This window comes from Sander lucioperca, chromosome 5 (genome assembly GCF_008315115.2).
Source record: "Sander lucioperca isolate FBNREF2018 chromosome 5, SLUC_FBN_1.2, whole genome shotgun sequence".
In the NCBI taxonomy this organism is placed as follows: Eukaryota; Metazoa; Chordata; class Actinopteri; order Perciformes; family Percidae; genus Sander; species Sander lucioperca.
Genome location: NC_050177.1, coordinates 36417584 through 36442774, shown reverse-complemented (window position 1 = coordinate 36442774; position 25191 = coordinate 36417584). Strand labels below are relative to the sequence as shown.

Below are 25191 nucleotides of genomic sequence, written 5' to 3'. Positions count from 1 at the left end.
TACAATGAGTGTCTGTGTCGTACTGGTAAATGGTCATTCCTAGGCTATATGTTTGGTGTAAACTAGTGTATGCCATATGTTACACGTAAAATCAGGAAACCAAAGATAAAGCGCACTGTCCTTGTTGTAGCTCCAAAAACATGTAGCGCAGCGCTTAATAATTATGTATCGTGGTCGTGGACGTTATTTAACAGGCAGTTTCGTTTATTTCTTCGTGTGTCTACCTGCAGTACTGAGTTCATCCTGTTGTGGCGCTGTGAAGATATCTGAACCCCTGAGAGCAGCGGGTCCCTCTTCTCTTTCGAGACACGCTGATGCGGAAGAGCGGAAGCGCTTTATACGAAATTGTTGACATGCTACTGAAAACCTGAAAACGTGCGAAACGCGAATTATGTTGACAGATATGGTATTGTGCGCAGTAGGCCTACCCTAGTGGTTTAGTGGACTATATAGACAATATTCTGACCGGCACGCTGTGGTAACGTTTATGAATGGGAATTGAAAACTGGACTAAAATTACCTACCTACCTTAGTTTAGCTGCATCCAGCAGCTGCGACATCGATGATGAACAAGGGTAACGTTAACTTTTTGTACAATAGCCTAACGTTATAGCCCTAAAACATGCATGCCTTTCTAATGTGTAAATGTGACTACATTTAATTCAGAATCTTTTATTTTCTAATGTAGGCCTGCGTGGTATGTTGTGATACCGCTTGGCGTCGGTCCGAGCCGAACACCGTTTCAGTGGCATTCACACCACCGCGCGGTAACTCGCCGCCTCCGGTCAGGGCAAGCGGGTTTGATCACGGCGGTAGGGGCACGAAGCGGTTTCCGCCCACGTTTCTCTTAGACGCGGAATGATTGTGCAAAATAATTTGACGTCATAGCAGTTGTATATGGTTTTTATATCACGGCTATGAACCAATCAGATTGCTTGATTTGAGCTACCCGTTTTATAATTCAAAAATAAGACTGAAGTCTGTCTTTCGAATCTAGGTAAAACTCTTCAGTTCGGCATAATTCGCAAAACAGCATCATTTAAAAAAATAGACAATTAGTAATTCAATCTATAGATTCATTGATAATTAAATATTTTTTTAGTTGAATCGCTACTACTGTCCTCTTATTTATAACCACTAACAAAATATCCGAATTGGATGATAAGCTGTGCATGAATGAATTAAATACTAGTCTTTTCCTTAGTTTTGACCCTGCTCTCTTGTGCTTTCAGATGTGGCTATTCTTCAGGGTGCTTTCCTCCTGGCTGATAAACTGTGTCTCCCCTCATCCCTGTCCTCCCTTGAGAAAGCTGACTGGAGCAGGGTGGGACATCTGGTCCTGGAGGCAGTCAGAGAAATCTGTGGAGAGGATGTGACAGTGGCTGTCAGCTGGATAAAGAAATTAGTATGTGCTGTGTGGTTGAAGGTGTTGTGCAGGGAGACTGGAGAAGACATAGAGACGGCCTGGAGGGAGAACCCTTTCTTCCCCCTCCAGAACGCCCTCCCTGACGTCAACCATGTTGTCCTGCTGGAAGTGGTGAGGTCGATGCCAGCTGCTCAGATATTTGCCCAATTCCTCTTCTGTCTACCTCAATCTCGGATCTGTACTGAGCTTGAAAGGCTAGTGCAACACGTGAGGAGCAGCCCTACTAGAGAGGATGATGTTCGACTTTTTCTGGAGGTGTGGTGGGAACTGTGGAAAGGCAGAGATGAGCAGGAAGCGGGAGGAGAGGATAGCATTGAGACGATGTTCGGCAGACAATTTGCTCGTTTGTCGTCAGAGTCTCCAGGTCTGTCCCCTCAGGCTGCCAAGAGGTTCAAGCTAGACACATCAGATCCACCCCTACGGTCGCCAACCGCTGATGTCCTGCACATTCTCCTTCATGCACTTAAAGACATAAAAGATCACATAACTACAACAGACCTTTGCCTCCAGGCCCTCTCCATTTCTCTTGATGCTCTGTACACAGCCTTCCTGATAGACCAAGCAGTCATACTTCCCACCAAAGAGAAGATGCACATCCTGTCTAAAGAAGTCAGCATCAGGGAAAAGAAGAATGAGAAACTGAGTCCTGAACTTATTCAGGAGGCTCAGAGAGACCTACGTGCGTCTCACACACCATCGCAGTTTCAACCCAGCAGGATGAAGCTTGGAGAAGCTTTGAAGATTATAACAGAACTTTCTCAGTTTTGGCAAAACAATGGGCTCCTGAAAGTGCATGACGGCTCTATCTACTCAGCATTCAAACTAGAACAAAGTGTCCAGAGAGTGCTGACAGCTCTACAGAAAGCTGAAGTACCTGAAACTATGACTGAAATGGATGATCAGGAGACTGAGAAGAATAAACTCAGAGGTTTGCTGGAGTCACTGGCGTTCCCTGCCACAGAGAGCACCCCTGATGTGAACGCGAGGGTCACCGCGATCATCATCAATCACCGCCTGGAGGACTATCAGAATTTTGCGGTGTTATTTGCCAGTGAGCAGAGTTGGGCTGCTCATGATGAGCTCTGGATAAACTGCTTGGAAAAGAACCAAGCAGCCTTCCAGCAGCACGACACACTGATCAAACTAACCTCCACCCTCATGAGTAAACTCCACAGTGAGAGCCCAAATGTGAGCCAGTGCAGGAAGCTGATGAAAGTCATTGCAGACATTTTCTCTGCGCTTTCCTTGGAAGACAAGAACAAAGCGTTGGCTGCCATGTTGAGACTGTCCAGCAGGGGGTTCTTTGGGCGCTCCGTCCCCTCCGCTGTGACCGCCGGGTTTGAACAGGAGCTCAACATGGCCTTCAACTGCATCATCCAAGGACGGGGTGGAGCGTCAGCAGCGACGTCGCAGGGCAATCTGAACACCGCGGTCTCTCTAGTAGCTCGAGTTGCGTTTCAGAACCCAGAAGCAGCTTTGAGGTCTTGTTGTCATTCAGCTATTTTCAATAAAGGCGCTTTCTCTCTTATGGCTAAGATCCTGCAGCAGCTGCCTGGACTCAGAGGACAGAGGGAAAGAAAAGACGAAGCTCAAAGTAATGAAGATGAAAGCGGAGAGGCAGAGGAAAGTGTACATGAAGGAAAGGATTCTCTGAGTGGCAGCGCTCTACTCTGCAGGTGTCTACAGGAGATGATCAAGACCAAATCGTTGTCAGCAAATGAGAAGGAGCAGCTCCTCAAGTGTCTGGGTCTGCTGATGATGCCTGTCATGACAGTGGAGGGAGAGGAAGAACGGAGGCAAAGTTTTCTCACACCTCAGGAGGTCGTCAACATCTTCGTCCTGCCCAACCTCTCCACTACGGGTGAATGTCCCATGATAGTCATAATCACTAATTTATCTTTCCAGCCTTAAATGTTAGTTCATGAATCGTCTCTGTTTTAAAAAGAGCACTATAAATGGCATGTTAATGAGGCAGCTAGACCAATGTGATGCTGATATTGAATGAATAAGAGATCAGTGATATTAAATACCAGAGCTTACTATTTGTATTGACTATCATCAGCTTCATTCCAAAAGTTTTAGCATTGGTTCGACAAAATGCTCAAATTCCCCTCATTAGCTTTTTCTGTAGCTATCAACCACTAGTTTCATCGTCATCAAATGAAGATCGCCTAGCTTACTTGTCATAAGAGATTTGTGTAAACCAAAGAAAGGTTACGGTTTACATATTGACAAGTGCAGCTTTAAGGATTCTTTGTCTACATTATGTGTTCATGTAAGGAAAATAATTTTGAGTGTCTGCTCCAACGTACTCTTTCTTCCAGCTAAAAGCTGCTTTGATATAGAATTGAGTCTGCAACTACTCCACACTGCTTTGTCTGTGGACGTCCAGGAACCAGGCTTGTCTCCTCACTGGGTGCTGGACTGCTCTCCCTTTCCCCTTCTCTATGTCCTGGCCCAGCTGCTCAACCAGACTCTGAGGTTTGTAAGAGGAGTGTTCTTCTGGCCTTCAATCCAGATCCATATACCTTCTTTAATTTGATTTCAACACATATCCATTGAAATCTCTGCTAGATGTTGGGAGCAACCACGAAAGAGCACTGTCCACCACTGGTCCATGGACACCAAGGAGCTGCTGGTGTCGGTGCTGACCACACTGGGGCAGGTGGTGGGTGCCGAGGTGGCGGCGGACCCCAGCAGCTGGTCCAGAGCGTTGTTCTGGCTCCACAACAAAATGGAGGGACTGGACTGGACCATTCGTTTCCACCTAAAGCCCGTTTGGGGGGAACACTTTAAAAACGAGGTTCCGTCGTCTCTGCTGACTGTGTGTGATCTACCTGAGCAGGTAAGAACCAATCTGGATTAACCCTTAATCTTGAGTTTCTTTTAAAGGCATTAAGGTATGAGGGTATCATTGTTCCTAGATCCCCCAAAACCCAGACTTCCCACCTAAACGCAACATATTTGTCTGTTATGATGAACTTTAAAGAGGCACCCCACCTATTTTACATGTTTGTACTAGGAGTGTGCAAAAAAATCGATTCGAATCGAGATTCAAGCTCTACAGATTGAAAATCGATTCATAGAATTCCAAAATCCGTTTCATATTTTATCTTCGTTTTGAAACTATTGTCCTGATATGACATTACCTCGCCATTCCCATAGATGGCGCTGCGTCAAATTCACACTGACGCCTGGGCACTCTTGTCATAATCAGAAGAACAACGAGTGCAGCGGAGGTAGTTTAGTCGGCGCAAACAATGGCAAACCTCACAGAAAGAATTATTCAACCTGCTCCATCCCATGGATGTATTAAGAGAACGCTCCATCCTCATTGAAGGCGAGAGTTTGGACACATTTTGGCTTTTATAACCTCGAGGGGAAGATGGAACTTGATAGGAATCATGCTATATGCAGGCTTTGCAAAGCGAAAGTTAAGTATTTTGGAAACCCCACAAACTTGAGAACTCACATGGTACGCCATCACCCAGTGAATAACATTAAAGCAGCCATATTATGCTCATTTTCAGGTTCATAATTGTATTTTAAGGTTGTACCAGAATAGGTTTACATGGTTTAATTTTCAAAAAACACCATATTTTTGTTGTACTGCAGTGCTCTCTCTCACTGCTGCAGCAGCTCCTCTTTTCACCTGGTCTCTGTTTTAGCTACAGAGTGAGACCTCTTTTCTTCTTCTTCTTCTGTACTATCTTTGATTGCATTCGCACATGCCCAGTAGCTCAGATGTAGATCATGTCAGCTAGCTAGCTCCATAGACAGTAAAAGAAAGGCTGTTTCTACAACTTTGGTCAGTTACAAGGCAGGATTAGCTGGGAGACTTCTAAATGAGGGCGCACATGGAAGTAGTTCTTTTGTAGATTATGGTGAACTTGTGTGTGTTGTAGCAGTGCTTTGCTATTGAGAACGAGGTAGCATGCTAGCGTTAGCATTAGCGTTAGCATGCTAACGCTACGAGCTAATGGTTGCGGTTAGCCTGCTCGTTTCGGCTTGTGACGTCACAAGTTGTGCCGATTTTGAACAGCTCACCCAGAGACTGAAGGCAGGACACATTCAGAAACTGTATCTCACTCTAAACAGCATGGGTGGATTTTTTTCAAAGTTTGTATGTGTGTGGAAGCACCAGAGACACAACATAACACCCGAAATCCCAGAAAGTGTTTTTTTCATAATATGGGCACTTTAAAGACGTGGACAAACAACAACCTAAAGTACCTAACATGCCAGTCAACCAATGCACTCTTTCAATGCTCTAAACTCGGCAGTGAAATAGCAGACTAAAATTGTAAAAAAGCAATCGATCTAGATCTGGAGTTTGCCGTAGCAGCAGCAGCCAACAACTGGAAACTTGTTACAATTTTCGTCTGCTATTTCACCACTAAATTCACTTCTGAGACTTTTTTATGCGAGAAATCAACTGTGTAGAGTTTGAATATGGGCAGTTTTACAAAAATGAATGGCCAATTGCACATTTGCTCAGATGTTGTCGGACTTGAGAAGCTTCAGTCTGATGGGACAGCCAGCTGGTGGCGGCCGGGATCGCTTCCCTGCCGGCCGACCAGTGATGCTCACAGACCCCGCTGTCAGCTGGAAGTCTCTCAATAGAATCATGGACAAGTTTATTTCCTGAAATATGGCTCGTTTTCTGTTTGAACACATTGTCATCAATATTAACAAGGTTTAAAATGACCCATTTTTTCAAATTTGGATATTGTTTCAAAATTGAACGAAAAAGTACACGGGCCACTACGATACCCATTAGCAGCACCTGTGAGTTTATCATGGGACAGCGAAAACGCGAAAGGCGGAGCAGTATGTCCCTTACCGGCTAACGTATTTCAAGATGACACATGAATATGGAGCGTCTACCCCAGTTCATGCGAATGCAAATGTAAAATTTCAAGCCAAAAGGAATACTTGGAATTGATGGTGGTGGTAAATATTCACCACACAAGTTTGTGAACGGGGAACACAGATTTGGATAATGAACAACTAAACACGTTGCACACTGGACATTTAACAGAAAGACTGAAAAAAAAAAAGGGCTGCCTGTTTATTGCAGAAATGCAATAAAATAACCTTTGACATAGTTAATGATAAACTGTGTGACCTTTGTTCTTTGAGATGGAGCCGACCAGCTCACCTGGCAGCATGTTATAATAATGAATAACAGTAACTACTGGTCGCAGCTGATCTGAAACGTGACCTTTGTTACTGAATAGCACAAATATTCCTGCTAATATATATATCTTTGTACATCTGGTCTCCCCGTCCTCTGTAGGAGTGGTCAGGTTTGGTCCTGCCTCAGTATGGCCAGGGTACAGGTCTTTTGGCCTGGATGGAGTGCTGCTCTGTATCAGACTCCCTGCAGTCCACCATGTTGTCCCGTCTCTCTCTGGACCAGCGCCGACCCGACCACGTCAACATGTTCAGCAAAGGCCTGCTGGTGGCTCTGACCCAGACCCTGCCCTGGTGCTCGGTCCCCCAGTGGACCAGACTACTGAGAGTCCTGAGGGAGCTGATCACCTCTGGTCGCCTCCACGTTCCCTTCTCGCTGGAGTATGTGGACTATCTGCCCCTCCTGGATCTGAGGAGGTTTTCATGCGATCTCCGCCTGTCTGTCCTCCTGCTTCGAGTCCTTCAGCTGCTCTGCGGGTCCAGCTGCTCCCACTGGCTGCCAGTAGATGGCTGGGCACACGCTGGCAGGTTATACGCCCACGCTGTGAGGGAGATGATGAACTCCGTAAGAGCCAAGCTGCCTCTTCCTTCATCTGGTGCTTTGACTGTCCCTGCTTCAACGTCCCCTCAAACACCAGTGTCTAGAGACTCCAGCCCTTCCTGCACTTCAATCAAAGCTCCTAAAATGTCCAAAGAGCTTCAACAAGCAAAAGGCTCTCCTCTGAAATCCAAAGAGTCCCAAATGGAGGAAGAAGAGGAGGAGGAGGTGGCGGTGGAGGAGACAGTTCCCAGCCAAGAAGTCCTTTTTGTACTCAGCCAGCTCTTCTGCCATGTTCAGCACATCCAGGTAAGAAATGTTAATACCATGGTCACGGAGAAGTCTTGATTCTGATTGGCTGGAAGATGGGATTAACTTTTAGTAACCTATGAAGTAGGTGTTTGTTTGCAGTTCTCAATTAATGCCCCTGTATTAAACTCTAGGTAAAGACAGCAACAGGCCGAGCTAAAGATCATGGAGCTAGGGTTATTTGTGTAACGACCACCACAGATTAAAAAAATAAATAATGAAATCTTCTAGCTGAGAACCACGCAAATCTAAATTTGTTTGCCTACAACTTTTCAGGTATCTCTTACATAGTAGAGTTTAACTAACTGGGTCATTGAAAGTCAAAATAGCAATATTTTACATTGAAGATGCCAATAGATGATATTTTGATGGCAGAAGGTTTCCGAGGGTTACACTCAATATTTTAGAATAGACTCCTCTAATGTATTCATTTTCCTAAATCTGGCTGAAAGTCTCAGTGGTTAAATGTCCTTCTCCCAGGTGATGATGCCAGGAGGCCAGTGTGAACCCTTGTTCCTGTCCAGTCTGGAGATCCTCAGCCACTATGAGGCTATCATGGCTGCTTTCCCACACAGCAGCAGCCCGCTGGAAAGCGACAACACCCGCCACTTCTTCTCCACCATTACAGACAACCTGGAGAACCAGGAGATGAAGGCTGTCCTGCAGCAGAAGATCGCTCAGCTTGTGTCATCAGCAGCTTAAGACACTGATTTTTCATCTGTATTCCACTGAAGAATTGTGGTTCTCAAATGCTAAAATTCTCTGTAGATTTTGAGCATGTTTGCTGATAAAATAAGGATATCATTCGTGGTCAATGTTATACACTGCACTTGGCTAACATAAGACATTATTACCAAGTGATGGTTTAGGAATCTGAGTGAATAAAACGCTATTTCACAGCAAATGTATTTTTGTGCTGCCTCAGTAATATTCATATCTCTACTCTGAAAGTGAACTGTTAGAGTATGTTTTAATTTAAGTACAAATGTATCTACTGTTAACCTTTGGTACCTTGTGATTTTGGGACATACATACATAAGCACTGCGTACTCTTCAAGAGCACACTCAATACATAATTTTATCAAGTAAAAAGATTGTTGAAAAATTTGTGCTAAAATATTCTCTGCAAATAGTAAAGAGTAGTAACAATACTGTAACATAACATTTAAGACTGTTTTGTCACATAGTAACAGCTGACAAACCAATTAAAAAAGTAGTGCACGACAAACTTCTCTGTATGTTGATGTATTAGGGACACAGAAAAACGAAAAATCTGAGATTCTGAGAATAAAGTCAAGTATTTTGAGAGTCATAAAATGTCCGAAAATGGTTAAAAGTATCTCAGTAAAAGATTTAAATTTCGAGAAAAAAAGTAAAATCAAGTCATTTTATAAACAGGTGAAATCTTCAGTCTGCCTTCGGCCTGTCTTTGTTTCCGTCTCCATTGCCTCTCTTCTGTCGCAGGTAGAGTCTGTTAGCTTTCCTCAGCAGCAGATTAAACCAGTAGATCTGTGGAGCCAGGATCACCAGGTTACCCACGTTGCAGTGCAGAGGCAGATGGAAGGCCACTCTGTGCACGGGAATCCCAAACTGCTGGCCGTACATCCAGTACATGAAGGGGAAGACCAAGATCCGACACGTAAAGAAACTCAAGAGGACAATGATGCCGTTGATTCTGTGCAGCCTGGTGTCGTCAAGGCCCAGCTGGATATTAAAGGAACAGTTCAGGGTGAAACACAAGAAAAGGAATGTGAACGAGATGGCGGAAGAAGGGGAATTATTTAACGTCTAAGTAAAAAAAAATACTTTAAATCTTTGTTACATCAAATCATGTGATGACCTTCACAGACTACATCTCAACCTTACTGAACACCTATGGGAGATTTTGACGTGTTAGGCCACATCTTTTGGAAGATTGGTTTTCATCCCATTTCAATGCTTTAAATATTCTAACAATTTCACTTTAAAAATTACATCAATGCATCAGTTCTATCTATATCAAATCTACATATATAAAAATGTTATACCAAACCGGCAGGATCCACTGTACAAAATTAGTACTTTTACATTTCATAGCCTAAGTAAATTTTTATGATACTTGCGTACCTTTATTTAAGTAATATTTGTAATGCAGGACTTTTAATTGTAACAGTATTGTTTACACTATGGTATTGCTACTTTTACTAAACTTCTTCCACCGCTGAGGATTAGTTTGAATTGCTCTCTTGAGGAGCTAAATGGCTTTGATCAAACATGCAAAACAATTTGCCTCTCATTCTCACACACACACACACACACACACACACACACACAGCGAGCTGCCACACAAGGTGCTGATCTGAACAATGGGACCAATTTGGGGTTTAGGGTCTTTCTTTCCCACTACTACATGTGGACAAGAGGATCAGTGGACAACCCACTCTACCTCCTCCTTTTCTACCTACCACAAATGCGAGTTTTCCAAAATTCAACTAGTGTTAAGTCCCCAATGGGAATGGTGCACACAGGTACTGACACATCAAAATGTAAGTTTGAAATTCTGTCCCTGTGACAGCTGAAAAAAGCTAGGTATTATCTTCAGACCTTTAAATATTTGAATAGTCACATGCCACTAGAGGGTTTTGTGTAACAGCTTTATGATTAAATCTTATCCTTGTTAAAAAGTTCAATTTGTATGATGTCTATATGGTTTACCTGGATGAGAATCTTTCCTATAGAGACGAAAGGAGTGCTGAACTCTGTGGTGAGCAAGCAGCCGATGAAGAAATCACCCAGTCCCCTCCTGAAGAACTGCAAATAAGACACAGCAGACTTAGTCAGCCCCTATTCTGTGTGTGTGACATGTATATATGCCTGTTCATATGTTCAAGTCTCTACATTGTGTGCTTGTGTGATAGTAAGCATGTGTGCCTCTTTTGCAAGTGTGTGTGTGTTCATAATAAACTGACCAATCAGTTCTATAAACACCCTATGGCAGTGATTCCTCCCCATACTTGCCAGAGTGATAGGCAGGAAAATGAAAAGCAGCACCAGGTGATGGAGGACCAACATCCTGTCCTTCAGGAGGAAAGCCTTCACTGTCTGAAGAGAGTGGCCGCTGTATAAACTGGAATTACCTCTGGCCTCCTGAGTATGGTAGCGGCTCAGATACATGGCATAGATGTCGTTGGCCATATAGGGAGCTCCGAACAAAACAAACCAATTGACCAGCCAGTGACTGTATGGTGAGACACCGAACATTTTTCACTGAATCAATTCTTAATATGCAAACAATTCAATCTAATGTGAAAAGACAGTAAGCTTGATTTTTGTGTGCGTGTTGTTTTGCCACAAAAGCTTTAAACGCATAATGCATGAACTGAGATTTCAAACGTGACTCACCTGTCAGTCATGACATCTCTGCAGGAAGTCACAACTGTGACTCCAGCTGCAGTAGCCAAAGAAGCATGGATAGCGGACACCAGCCTGAAGAAACGGAGTCAGCAAAAATAACCAGTACTTTGTTATGCACAAAAATAAAACTGGAAAGAGACTACAAATCGTATACAGACAATTACACGAAACTCCATTGAAATACATGCGAATTTATGTAGTGTCTTGCGTATCGGCACCAATGCATACATCATAAAAGATCACTTTTACTGAGCTCTCTCAGAGGTCGAAATTAGCGTCTTCGGCTGACATATTACACACATATGACCAAATAATTGAGTAAAATTCCAACTTTTAACACGGCTCATAACACCGCCAATGTGTATAGGCTAGTCAACGTAACAGAATGACGACTCTTTATTTAAATAATACTGAAACGAGCCCTTGGTTCATTGTCAGTGCCGAATTTGCCAGCTCTTTATATAAACTTATATAAAATAGTAAGTAAATCTGCACAACGTTATTTAATTGAGAAACCAGCAAGACAACTTTAAACTGCCGTATGTCTTAAAGGAGTTCGGCGAAGTAAACCCGGCTCTTGTGGGTGCTGCTGACCTCTCACTGACAGAAACCACGTCGGCGTCACTCCAGTGTGTGAAAGTGTATTTCAGTACTTTCCTGAAGCTGTAGAAAAGCCCTGGAAACACCACAGCTCCACAAACCAACGCAGTAAACATTATCTTAGCCGACCTCTTCCTGTAGCCGCTAAACAGCTCCAGTTACAAAACAGGGACAGAGGCTAATGTATTATAGCTAACTACGCAGTTAATAATCTGGTTGATTGAACCTCTTCCCAGGACTGGGTGGGTGGTATAGACTGACTGACATCTTCCTGAGTCTCCTGTTAGCTTTGTTGTCCCTAGGTCCCGGTGTTGCACCATAAACTGACTGTTTGCACCGAAAAGCTGTGACCCATCAGAAACTGTGACCGCAGAGGACGCTGCTGCACATCGTCTGCCCGTGCGTGGTAGACAATGGAGGGCGAAGAACAAATGACAGCTTTGATTCGTGACCTTCTAAGCTCTGGCCCACCTTATTCAACCTGAGCAGAGGTCTAATCAGCCAGAATAACTGAAATCACCTGTGTGGGTGTTCAGAGGCTTTCAGAAGCTCAGCATTATCTGAATTTACTGTATAGCCTACCACTGGATCATGTTGTTACTGGTGTTGGTCGTATCCGTGATTTATTTCAAAAAGAAATAGTCTCTGTTCCAAATGCTGTTTTCTACTGGAATAACCTTACTTCACACACTCCACAACTGGTGCTTAGGCTACCTTGTAAATATATGATTTTAAATAAGGTTAAGGAAGTGGCTTTTTAAAGTAATTAATGTTTATTTTTTTATCCCTATTTCTTAAAAAATATAAGAAGGACATTGATGTGGTCTGCTAATTTATTCAAATCATTCCAGAAGATTTATGTCAACCATCCTTTTTAATTTTTGGAAATTTAATCAAACTTTACTTCAATCCTATATTCTAAACAGAAACTGAATATATGTACCCTAACATTTTTATGAACTGATTTAGGATTTCTGTCTATTTTCTGATGCCCTGGTATTTTTACAAGTTACCATATTATTTGTCAATAAATAAAAAAAAGAATAAAAAAAAAAAAAAGAAAAAACTAAATGGAAATTGAATTTCACAGAAATGTATTGAAATCACACAGAGAACAATAATGAAGACGACTTTTGGCTTTAAAAAATTGTTTTGTTTGTAAAAATGTTTGCCATGTACTTCCTATAGTTGCTCCACCATCTCCAGCAGCTGATTGACTTGAGTCTTGTCTCCTGTATTTGTATCTAACACTTGATGCCGGTGGCCACATCTGTCCAGCAGCCACTGTAGAGGCTCTCCGTTCTGCTCGATGTGTTTCTCCACTGTCCTTCCTCTCAGCTCCTCTCCATAGGTGAACAACACCACAGTTGTTCTCCATACATCATTCCCCAAAATGCTGAGGTACATCTCCACAGCTCTCCTGTCTTTCTCTCTGAACGAGCCCACCGGTACAGCCAGCACAAATGACACTTTGCTCCTCACAGGGCAGAGGGAAGGGCTCCGACTGATCTCCATCCTGACCTGCTTGGGATTGGCCAGACCAAACAGACTCCACCCGGGGGTGTCCACCACCGTGACAGGCCGCCCTGATACTTCCACATGGCTTACAGAGCACCTGGTGGTCTTTTTGTCGACCTGAAACTCTTCCTTGTCCAAGATCATGTTGCCTGCTGAGCTCTTCCCTGACTTCCTCCTTCCCAGCAGAATGAGGCCAAGAGCAGGCTTAAAACCAACTGGCCCTGCTGAGAATCCTGCAGTGACACAAAATGCAGTATTTTTCACATTTTACACAACTTACACACATTTTATGCCAGTTCGCTTGCTGATTGTGGGCAGAATTAGAAATATCTAATCGAAGTTCCTATACCTCTGGGCATATAAAGCCGTCCTGGGGCCATCTGCTTCCTTTGTCCCATTCTCCCATCATGCACATTATGCATCACTGTCATTTCTATCTCCTCTTGTCTTCCCTGCCACCTCCTGTCCTCCTTTATGCTCACATCTCGTCTCAGCTGGGTGTACATCCGGTCCTGGATATACTTGGGACGCTTGTTAGTCTCCATCATCTTCTTGATCTTTTCAAAGAGCTCTGTGACCTGAGCCTCTGAGGCCCTGGACTGGCTGCTCATAACCTGGTACCTGTTCCCACATCGCTCCAGCAGCCAATGAAGAGTCTGACCCTGTCGCCTTATGTGCTCCTGTATAGGCAGGTTTCCTGCAGTAGAAATAACCTCACTGAGATAAACTCATTGAGATAAACTGCAATGGACAGAGCCTAAGAACCATCATTTTAGTAATGAATGAGTAAGACTCAGAGTCTACAGCTAAATGCCAACGTCAGCATGCTACCATGATCACAGTGAAAATGCTAACATGCTGATCTTTAGCAGCTTTTTACAGTGTTCACCAGGTTAGTTTAGCGTGTTAGCATGCTCACATAGCATTAAAGACACAGCTGAGCCTGATGGGAATGGCATTAGTTTTGCAGGTGTTTAGTCATAAACCAAATTATTGGACAAAGAATAAAAGTTGACCCAATTCACCCTGAGGTGGACGTAAATATTATGGAAAGTTGTAAAGACATTTTTTTTCAAAAACATAACCTCATGGTGGTGCTAGAGGGAAAAGTCAGGGAAACACTGAAGTCACTGAACATCTGTGTGCCTATGACCTGTCATCACAGGTTATGGCCTTGCTGTGGATATGAATTGTGAGCAGTTCTTTCTTGGATTGTTTCATTTGAAGCAACAAAAGAGGTAAAAAATATCCAGTACTTTACAAGAAAAAAGCAAAAACGAACAACAATACAAGACATGTTTTTCTTATGTATCCTTTGAATCATCTTGTGATCTTGTGAAACCACTGGGAACAATCCAATAAAAAGAAATACCTGTACAAACACAGTTACTGCCCTCTGGCACTAGTTGTGAGATACAGAAACATAAACAGTGAGCATAAAGAAAACATATCACACACTAGTACAGTAAATTATCATTATTTACCTAAGTTGTCTCCATGGGTGAAGAGGACTATGGCTCGCTGCCAGATGGGGGTTTGGAGCAGTCTGAGCTGGGCCTCCATGGCCTTCCACTCCTCTGGGCCGAAGGTGGAGGTGGTGGGCAACACTAGCAGGATGGCATGGGGCTCTGGATGGCAGAGGGTCAGACCTCTGCACAGCTCCCGGGATACTATGTCTGGAGTAGTGGAGTGGGACAACCACCCTGGGGTGTCCACCACTGTCACCTGGTTGATTGAAATTCAGTCAATGTGAGTAAAGACAAGATTTAGAGTTAAAATGCATAAATCCAAACTGTAAACTTGTATATTCACTTGTATCCCAAAGGTGGTGCTGCTCTCTTTGTAGCTGCGAGTAGTTTTTTTGTCAAAGACTGGTTTTCCCAGTATGCTGTTTCCTGCTGAGCTCTTCCCACTTTGTTTCTCACCAAGTAACAGCAAAACCACTTGGGACAGGCTTGGCTCTGGACCTGAGAAACATTCATGAGCTCCCTTTCATACACATTCAAATACAGTTGCCCACAATCTTTTTAAATTGCTTAGAATAAATAACTCACCATAAGAGGCTGCCATGTCAAGGTTTTTTTTTCGTAATCCACAGTCAGAGTGTGGTCAAAGCGTGAAATCTCTCTCCACAAGCTTCTTTTCCCATGTAATTCCAGCTCTGCATTTACTTCCTGTTATGGATTCAGTGTTGTTCTGCATAACTCAGTATTCATTTCAAAGTTCACAACAGAGAAGTTCCAGAGAAGTGGCTTTGCTTAATAAAATGACTCAGACATAAGATACGATAAGATAAGATAAGATATAGCCTACGTATTGCTCGACTAACCTATTGCACAATCCCCAATAGCCTAACGTATTGCACAATGACATGATGCACAACCCCAAATAACCTACGTATTGCACAACTAACATATTGCACAACCCCAATAGCCTATGTATTGCACAAATGACATAAAGGACACCCCAATAGCCCACATATTGCACAAATGACACATTTCCACATAGCCCATGCGGTACACTACTTATCGCACGACAACATAGGACACAACCCAACCAGCCTACATGTTAGTGTTAAGAAGCTTAATGGACATAGGCACAAATGAGTGTTTATGTCGGTTCAGCCTGCATCTAGGAACCCAGAATCTTCTACCAGAAGGTAAAAGCTGAAATTCTGGGTGAAGTATGTGAGTCGGGTCGGAAACTATTTTTTGTGCCTGTCTGATAACTGACTGCTCATAAATTGTCTGGGGGGACAGATGGTTTTTGACCCTGTAGTATATGACCATTCTATAACTTTCTATACACTTTGCTTAAAGGTTTGTTATAAGGGAGTCCTATGAACTCGAGGAGTGAGAGAGATCGGATTTGCTCTGACGCATCGACGCATCGACGCATTGACGCACCAACACATAAAAAGGAGGTAATGCACCGACAAACACACAATTTGAAAATACAATTACTCTAAAGAAGTAATTAATAGTAGTAAAGTAATTTTGCTTTTAAAACAGAGTTACTCCTATGTGAACACACCTATGTGAAGGGTTAAGACATCTAAATTAAGCAACTTGGTATGAAAACCTTATATTTTGTCAGTATCTGGTGAAATCTATTTTGTTAAATTTGTAATGACTTTCCTGTGACAGCTTCTAACAAGACTAGTGACAAATATGCTACTTTGGTTGCTGTGTCAGGAAATGTTAAAAGAACATTTCACTGTTTTATTTTTGTGCTCTAATGACATTTAGTTTACAACTTTTGAAGATGTTTCTATTATTTGGATGTTGCCCAGATAATTTATTGGGAAGTAATCTCATGTATGAATTTGAATTGGATTGATGTAAAGTTGTTACAAACAGCAGATTAAGAGTGCTATTCTCAGAATTTGGTTAAAAGTAAGCTTAGAATAATTGTGTAACTATAAGTAAAATAGGGATGCATAGAGAATGCATAAAAACATTAGCAGTGATAATGTGAGAAAAGATAAGACAACTCACAATCACAGATATAGTCTACTCAAATTAAAAGTTGTTTGCATTGGTTAATTTGTTGTTTATAGTGTACCAGTCATGTGTTCATGATTTCTCTCTAAGATTTGCGAATGGAAATCAGTTATTATAGCCCAATGATGGATCAGCATCTTTTGTCATTTATATAGAGGTTTAGAAATCTGATTTGAATTTCACTAGTCTGCATAAGTTGCAGTGGTGTTACTTAAGGCTGTAGAGTTAAAAGGTAAAAACCAAATAATAATAACTTACAAAAACTCCAGAGTGAAGCTCTGTAGTTTATTGAATTTTGATAGTGATTACAATTTAATGGAGAGGAACGAGTGTTCTGCATATTACATTAGCAAGCAGACTTGGTTTGTCTTGTGTCTAATTTATCAGGAATGTCACATAGATGAGGTTGACAGAGTTGGACATGAGGAGATTTATTACACCCACTATCTGGTAACCAAACAGTGAAGAGAGACTTTTGTGTGGTACTTTGTAAAAAGCAAGTAATTACATGCTACAAAATGATTGGCTAAATTTTGTTTAAAATGAGGGTTTGGTTTAATTTTTTAGTTTTTTCCTGTATGCTTTTTTCACATTTCTTTGGATTTTGTAGTGGTATTTAGTGTTTTCTTATTAATCAAAGGGGGGAAATGGAAATGGAAATGGAATGTGATTCATATTATCATATATTATTTTTGGTATTATTATTTTTTATTCTTATTTGATGTTTTTAATTTTCATGTGTTGTTTTGCAAACGATACTGGTCAGTGTTTTCTTTTCTTCCAGAGCATATGGGGTAATGTGCAGAGGGAGATTCAGATACAAATATGGACAATATGAAGGAACTAGAAAATGCATTTCCTGCGGAAAATGCGTGGGAATGCTGAATAGCTGAATTGCTAACACTAAACTGGTTGAATAGCTTAAATCATTAAGAAGAAGTTGAAGTAGTGAGAATAGTTGAAAAAGTGGAAATCGTTTTAATACGTATGAATTTCATTAAAAAGTTAAAAGCTTATGCTAAACTGAACTGTTGGCTTCAAAAGTTGAATAATGACAAAACACGTAGAACATTGTGAGGTCTGAGTATATTTTCTAACCGATAATCACTCACAAATGCAGAAATATGAAACAAATAGTACGAAAAATCTTAAAGCTCAAATGCACTACACGCTAAAAAATCAGGAAAATTGTTAGAGTTGGAAGCTAAACTGCATTAACCAAGTGAAGAGCTAAAATACATTTTAGAAAAGCTGGAAGCTAAACTGTAATACTGTCAAAAGTGGACGTTTCAATGAATTGACTAAGAAGACTTATTATCAGCCATATCCGTTGCATAGAACAAACAAGCAGAAAGAGAGAGAGAGAGGAAAAAGAGAGGAAAGATAAAACGAGAGGAAAAAAGAGAAAAGGAATCAACTTTCAATAGCATATATGTCAGTGGTAACACACCTTTGGAGCAAGTATGGGTTAAGTGTTTACTTCAGGGACACATTGATTGATGTACCTCAGTGTGTGTATATATGTGTGTCTGTGTGTGTGTATATGTGTGTGTGTGCACGTGTGTGTGTGTGTCTGTGTGTGTCTGTGGGCGTGTGTCTGTGTGTGTGTCTGTGTGCGTGTGTCTGTGTGTGTGTTTGTTTGTGTGTCTGCGTATGTGTTTTGGTGTGTGTGTATATGTGTGTGTGTGCACGTGTGTGTGTGCACGTGTGTGTGTGTGTCTGTGTGTGTCTGTGGGCGTGTGTCTGTGTGTGTGTCTGTGTGCGTGTGTCTGTGTGTGTGTTTGTTTGTGTGTCTGCGTATGTGTTTTGGTGTGTGTATGTCTGTGTGCGTGTGTGTGTGTGTGTGTGTGTGTCTGTGTGCGTGTGTGTGTGTGTGTGTCTGTGTGTGTGTTTGTGTGTGTGTGTGTGTCTGCGTTTGTGTGTGCGTGTGTGTGTGTGTCTGTGTGCGTGTGTGTGTCTGTGTGTGTGTTTGTTTGTGTGTGTGTGTCTGTGTTTTTGTGTGTGTGTGTGTGTGTGTTTGTGTGTGTGTCTGTGTGTGTGTGTGTGTGTGTGTGTCTGCGTATGTGTGTTGGTGTGTATCTGTGTGTGTGTGTGTGTATGTGTCTGTGTGCGTGTGTCTGTGTGTGTGTTTGTGTCTGTGTGTGTGTGTGTGTGTGTCTGTGTGTGTGTGTGTGTGTGTGTGTGTCTGTGTGTGTGTGTGTGTGTGTGTGTCTGTGTGTGTGTGTGTGTTTGTGTGTGTGTCTGTCTGTGTGTGTGTCTGCGTATGTGTGTGTGTTTTTGTGTTTTTTTTTGTGTGCGTGTTTGTGTGTGTGTGTCTGTGTGTTTGTGTCTGTTTGTGTGTTTGTGTGTTTGTGTGTGTGTGTGTGTGTGTCTGTGTGTGTTTTTTTGTGAGTGTGTGTGTTTGTGTGTGTGTGTGTGTGCTTGTGTCTGTGTGTGTGTGTGTGTGTGTGTGTGTGTGTTTGTGCGTCTGTTTGTGTGTCTGTGTGTGTGTCTGAATAGATAGACAGAAAGAGAGAGAGAGAGAAAGAGAGAGACAGACAGAGAAACAAACAGACAGACAGACGGACAGAGACAGACAGAAGTGGAACACTAAAGCTGTAGACTAATGTTCATATTACTGCCTGTAGTATTCAAGTCAACTGTCTGTGAAAGGGTTGTCATGGTAACGTATGACCAGTGAAAACCCCCTTTGAAGTCTGTGATGAGATCTCTTTGATCTTTAATCAGGTTAACGACCGTGTCACCTGCTGAAACTGTCAGCTGGCCACACTGGAGCTGTTCAAAGACACAGAGCAAGCTCTCAAATAAAGCCTCAGACTGCTAAAACGATAAGTTCTATCGGTGAAATGATGTAATCGTGAGCACCACAAGACCTTTGTGAACGTATTGATGTAAAATTTATGTTGATAAACTTAAAAATGTGGGCATATCAGCGATTTAAAAAAGTGGTTCGCTCTGCGTTTCGCTGGGAAATGTGGAAGACTTTTAATATGGCAGTGGATGGAGAAAAATGTGGAACTGTCGTCATTTGGAAGCTCATCGAGCCAACAGTATAAGGCATATTGCAAAAGTGAGCACATTGTCTGAAACTAGACAAAAATACCTACGTTTTGATGTATAAATTGTGTATGACAAGTAGATATTGTGGGCGTGAGAGCAATTTATAGAGAGGGGACAAAGATTTTATTCCTAAGCTTCTGCACTCTAACGATGACATCATCCACTCTAGGACACGCAATACACACTCCATAGAAACGCAGAAAAATCCTGAAATGATCACTAAACTTAAACAGCTTTTTCACAAAAACTATAAAAGATATCAAACTGAAAAGCAATAGTTTAATACCTGAATATTTTGTGAACATTTTAAAGTTTGTTTGGCGTCTGTAGGTGAAAGTATGAAGGAGCTGAAAATTTTGGGAGCGGAAGAAGATTTGAAGGATTTGAAGCATGCTCTCATTCACTTCAATGTTAAAAAAAAGTCATAAAAAGCTTAATATTTAAAAAAGTATAAATAGTAGAAAAAAAGTTGAAGAAGTCCCATCATTAGCTGAAAGAGCTGAACATTTTAAAAGTTGAATGGTTTTAATAGCTGAATGTATGCTGAAGTTACGGAGAGCCAAAAAACGTACGGAATAATAAAAATAAGCAGAATAAATAAAGAACAGAATAACAATAGTTGGAATGCTGCTGAACAGCATTCCCACTAACTAGGAGACTTCTGAACCAGGATGGATCTGTTCAGATTTCACCACATCAACGTTGCTGAGAAGCTGCAATGTAGTGGACTACATTCCTGTGTTTGTCTGATATATATATATATATATACATGTTTGCAGAGTAATACATACTTTGTATAATATTCTTGCATTGATTGTTTGAAAAATGATGTTTTCTGTCATGAAGTGAATATATGGAGACCTCAGATGCTTTTCTTTTTTTTGTTGACGCTTAGGGAAATGGGGTCTAGGCAGGAAATAGAAGTCCTTTTTTCAGATCCGAAGGGTCCACCTGCCTGAATTTGGACATTGTTTTGATTTTATTTCATTTTCTGAGGTTTTCACATGTATTTGCTTAAACCATAATTCTACATATATTGATAAAGATTTATTTTCTAATTGATCTGGAGTACTAAGGTGGTCGCCTAGGCAGAGGGACCGTGAGAGAATTTTCCTATCTTGATTGATTGATGGCTATTTGGAAAGGAAGCTGCCAGATGGGTTTTTCGCTCTCACACTCCAATGATTTCATTTTGTTACATTCTATAAATTTGTTTACACTCCGAAAGTTATATTATAAGGAACATGTTATAATGAGAAATGTTATTCCTACTCTTCTTGTTTTTCGAGACTTTATTAAGTCTCGAAGGGGGGAAATATGTAGTATATGACCATTCTATAACTTTCTATACACTTTGCTTAAAGGTTTGTTATAAGGGAGTCCTATGAACTTTACTCTACATTCACTGAGAACATCTGGAAATTGTTAACATGAGTAGGGGTCCCCCCAAGACAGAAGAGACCTTTTTTGGAGTTGTGCCAGATAACAGGCATGGATTGGCCAGTTCAGTTCTGTGGTCGAATCATGTATTCACACATATCACGCCCTATGTTGATACAATGCATAGGATATATACGTTGCTCACACAAAGGAAAGTCAGAGCGGCAAATTTTGTAGATTGGGTCGGTCGTCTCTCCAGATATCCATGGGTCTGTAAAATTGATGCTGAATCTTTGCTTGTAATAAACCTTTTTATAATCAAGATCAGTGTCGGCGGATTCCTCTTCATACAGCATCACAGCATTACTATTTAAGACACCACAACCCCCATAATCTTCATAGCTGTCTGTACCTGACGGGCAATCTGTGATTTGGAATGTACTGTCAGGTTACCATACCAGGTTGTGATGCCATATCTTAAAATACTCTCTAGTTTTGCACGATAGAACAACAACATCATTTTTTGCTCGACTCCAGTCTAGAACAAAGAGTGTTCACGTGGTCCTTCCAGCTAAGTGCATTATCGATATGTACACCAAGGTACTTGTACGAGCTAACCTGGGTAATGGGTAAGTTGTTGATGGCCTGGTGTCACCTATGGCCTTTGGGTCAAACACCATCTCCTCAGTTTTGGTCACATTTAGCACATGATAGTTGTTGTCGCACCACTGGACAAATTCTTCAATTTCCGTATGATACACTGCTGGGCTTTTATCTTTGTGCATAAGGCCGGGGATTGTTGTATCATCTGAGAATTTAATAATATAATTGTCAGTGTGGAGTCTACTGCAGTCGTTAGTATACAATGTAAAGAGAACTGGAGAACTGACACAGTCCTGAGGGTCACCAGTGCTGATTGGCCTGGGCTCCGTGAGAGCATTATTCACTCTGACCTGTTGACCCCACACAAACATACGCTGAGGCTATAAAACATGAACAAACACAAGGAGAAAACACACACACACACACACACACACACACACACACACTCTATAATGCCATCTGGTTTGGTGATTGTAGAATTTGAAAGTGAGACTAAATTCAATTCAATGGTCTTTCTCTCTATCTGACCCTTATACCACATAAAATATTATAATCCTTTGTTATTCCCAAGTAAACAGACAGATTCATATCAAGTTTTAAAAAACATTTCTTTGTAACTTTTGAAAGAACACAAGGGACATTTCATTCTCTTACAAATGAAAAGTTGAACTCATATTTAGTCAAATGTGTCTCTGCCTTATTTACAGTATTAGGAGCATTTTTACTACATAAATATGTAGTTTTCCAAAAATGTACAAATGTACAAATGTAAAATAAAGTGTTAATGGTATATGTGCAGCTGACATTACTGAGTGGGTTTGCTGTCTCTGTGACTACCTTCTACTTGTGCTACTTGTATGTTACATTTTAGCACTTACCATTACAGTAATAGTCTCACTTTAAATTATCCAGCTCGTTTGTTCAAATGTGAGGGCAAAGAAAAGATCTATACCTGAGAAACACTGAATTAATTCCTCTGTGTGTCACACTGAACTCCCACCCAGCTGAGTTCTGACTTCCTGTAATGTCTGCATCTGCATGCCGGTTTCAGTGGAATCAGTCCTGAGTGTACAAATACAAATGTAGTGTAAAATGGTGACAGAGAGCTTCAAATTGCCAAAGCATTGTTCTGCTAAATTATGCACTGTTACTTCCAATTTTGCAGATTGTGTTCTACTGAGTGAAGTGACACCATTACATCAGTCTGATGATATGTAGAGATGTTCCGATAACGATTCTGGTATCAGTATCGGAACATCAGCCTCCGATACTGCTTAAAACGCTGGTATCGGTATCGGGAAGTACTGGAGTTTATGCATCCGATACCACATAATAAAGCCCTAAAGAAAATCTACATTAAAGTAGTTTATTAATGTTCGTTTTCCGTTATAACTGACTGTCAAACTGCATAATAAAAGAAAGTTCTGTGGCATTCATTGTTTGTTTGTTCATGTTTCACAAAGAGTTTAACCTGAGCCAGACCGACAACAAAGATAGAAATCATATCACATCCATACAGGCATAGTAGTATACAGTTGTTAAAACATAATAAAATATATGACACACTGGTATCGGATCAGTACTCGGTATCGGCCGATACGCAATTTCAGGTATCAGAATCGGTATTGGGAAGCAAAAAATGGTATCGGGCCATTTCTAATGATATGATGGATGTTTATCCCTGAACATGAACTGTGGATTAGGTTTCCACATGTATCTTTTTTCAGATGCCTGACCGGATGAGTCCTTCCAGGGTGATGTGGGAGCCTCCTGGGTGTCAGCCTATAGAACTATTCCTGGCTACAGGACCTTATCATGGCATCAGATCACACTATGAAGCCGCAAAGCTTGGACCACAGAAATAGGCCACATCCGAATAATGGAGCAGCAGGAAGTAGGCCAGGCCGTGGCACTTCCATAGTGATTACTGAGCGATCCATCAAAAGAAAATGGTGTGTGTCTCTGCAGCGTGGGGGCTGATAAGAAAGCCGGTTGAGCAGTCAAAGTGTGATTCTACTATGTGCAGTACTAAAAATTGGGCAGCCAAATGATTCTTTCAGATAGAATTTATACGAGCTAAAAACACTTGGATCATACTGTTAAAAAGTCATAATTATTATTAACATCATATGCATGTGAACCGTCTAATTCCCAATTGCAGTAGCATTGCAAACAGTAGTGAGTATTAATTAGTGACATGGGGCATGAGAAACCTGACGGCCAGTCATACAACATAAGGAATAAAAAAAGTAGCATGTCCACCCCGGTGTCATGTTTCCATCACTGCCAATGGAAGCTGGAGCAGATAAATACCCATGACTACTGCGGAGTCACTGGTCCCGGGAATGAATGTCTATATCTTTCCCGCTGAAGACAAAAGCCAGATGTTAGTGGGGTTTTTGTCCAGTGGGAAAAGGACTTTAGTGTCTAGAAGAACAAGAACTCCTGGTGATCTCAAGACTGCTCAGATTTAGCTGGGTTTTTGTGTCAGCATGGTGGTCCTGACCCCCAGGGTGGGAACCACTGACCTGAAGTATTCCAGTCTTTTCTTTTTCTTACAATCACCGTTTTTTCTTTGGAATCCTCCTTCCTGTTAAAGTACTCATCTGTTACAGTAACCATGTCTGAGCAATGCTTGCAGTTCCTCCATCACAAACGCTAAAAAGAGACCAACACTCAGGGTAAAACCACTGTTTTGTTAACTTTTATTCATATATATATATATATATTTATATACTCATGTGTTTGACTGCCACTGTTAAAAAGTGTGACTCATCACATTATCACCTGTAAGCATAAATAATAACTTTTTTTCTCTCTCTTGAAACCTGGGAAATAAACCAACTGAAAACATTAATGGGTCATTTTCAGCACCACTGAATAGTACATTCTCTGTATTGCATCAGGATATAAAAATATACAGATATAGTGTTCTTTTTCTTCTTTAAAACATTCTTTCCATGTTGTTCAATGGCATTAAACAAGAGAGGAAGAAAAGACCTCATATCGACGATGAGGATTGTTACCGTTATTGTCGTCTACATTATTAATCCTTTGCAGATTCTTACAGGACTGTCCATTCATCCATTCACAGCACTTTTAAAACATCAGTAGCAGCCACACGTGGGAGAAACAAATTCAATAAAACACAAGTTAGAGGGTTGTCCTCTGAAACATGTAATGCTCACAGTGCCACCGGCCTCCCAACCACCGTAGGAGAAAGAAAGAGAGTGAAGAAGATGCTAACAGAGACATGGGAGTGTTGTAGTGCAGTGGAAGGGAAGGCAATGAACACCAAGCAGGCCGGTGGACTGTAAGCTCCTCGTTACCATGACCAGTGCTGTTAAAGTCACATTCTAAGAACGATTTATCCACGGTCCAATGTGGTGGTGCTGATGATGATGCTCATGGTGCTGCTGGGGTTAACAACCCAAAAAAATGTTAAAATTGCAACAAGTGAGTTTTAATGGTTTGAGGCAAACAAGATCAAGAGTCGAAGAAAAAGAAGCGAAGGCGCGGTCAGGATGACAGTTCGGTTTGCAGTGCATAGAGAGGGACAGATGGGATTATTGCCCTGTGTCAGCCTTGCACACTCACTCACTCACTCACTCACTCACACACACACACACACACACACATATACACTCACTCACTCATACACATAC

The 25191-nt window shown here is 41.5% G+C and overlaps 4 protein-coding genes across 14 annotated transcripts in view; 1 reads left to right on the top strand and 3 right to left on the bottom strand.

Annotated features, from left to right (window-relative positions):
* The first annotated feature begins 258 nt into the window (after positions 1 to 258).
* Positions 259 to 8373, top strand: gemin4 (gem (nuclear organelle) associated protein 4). Its single transcript, XM_031283583.2, has 6 exons — positions 259 to 575; positions 1233 to 3287; positions 3751 to 3907; positions 4001 to 4271; positions 6726 to 7469; positions 7950 to 8373. The coding sequence occupies exons 1-6, from the start codon at positions 563 to 565 to the stop codon at positions 8169 to 8171; spliced, it is 3462 nt and encodes a 1153-aa protein (XP_031139443.1). The 5' UTR covers positions 259 to 562; the 3' UTR covers positions 8172 to 8373.
* Positions 8374 to 8420: 47 nt separating this feature from the next.
* LOC116038890 (TLC domain-containing protein 3A-like) lies at positions 8421 to 11797 on the bottom strand. Of its 2 annotated transcripts, XM_031283587.2 has the most exons (6): positions 11457 to 11797; positions 10851 to 10934; positions 10467 to 10686; positions 10164 to 10259; positions 8841 to 9173; positions 8421 to 8810 (listed from the first exon to the last, which is right to left on the bottom strand). In XM_031283587.2, the coding sequence occupies exons 1-5, from the start codon at positions 11576 to 11578 to the stop codon at positions 8877 to 8879; spliced, it is 819 nt and encodes a 272-aa protein (XP_031139447.1). In that variant the 5' UTR covers positions 11579 to 11797; the 3' UTR covers positions 8421 to 8810; positions 8841 to 8876. The 2 variants fall into 2 exon arrangements, with proteins under 2 accessions (XP_031139447.1, XP_031139446.1); XM_031283586.2 differs by having other exon boundaries at positions 8421 to 9173.
* Positions 11798 to 12223: 426 nt separating this feature from the next.
* On the bottom strand, positions 12224 to 15286 carry LOC116039034 (GTPase IMAP family member 8-like). Of its 4 annotated transcripts, none has more exons than XM_031283792.2 (5): positions 15035 to 15284; positions 14793 to 14947; positions 14465 to 14705; positions 13330 to 13677; positions 12229 to 13201 (listed from the first exon to the last, which is right to left on the bottom strand). In XM_031283792.2, exons 1-5 carry the CDS (start codon positions 15048 to 15050, stop codon positions 12645 to 12647), a joined length of 1317 nt encoding a protein of 438 aa, XP_031139652.1. In that variant the 5' UTR covers positions 15051 to 15284; the 3' UTR covers positions 12229 to 12644. The 4 variants fall into 4 exon arrangements, with proteins under 4 accessions (XP_035857570.1, XP_031139652.1, XP_031139651.1 ...); XM_031283791.2 differs by having other exon boundaries at positions 12230 to 13204; positions 15035 to 15283; XM_031283790.2 differs by having other exon boundaries at positions 12479 to 13213; positions 15035 to 15281.
* An 8931-nt stretch (positions 15287 to 24217) lies between these two features.
* The window catches only part of usp2a (ubiquitin specific peptidase 2a), a 51318-nt gene continuing 50344 nt past the window's right edge, over positions 24218 to 25191 (bottom strand). For 5 of the 7 annotated variants that reach the window (XM_036001705.1, XM_036001704.1, XM_036001706.1 and 2 more), the window contains one exon: positions 24346 to 25174. The gene's annotated coding sequence lies outside the window, so the exon portion shown is untranslated. Of the gene's footprint in view, positions 25175 to 25191 lie in introns of all 7 variants that reach the window. The other 2 variants (XM_036001707.1, XM_031283741.2) reach the window with 2 other exon arrangements.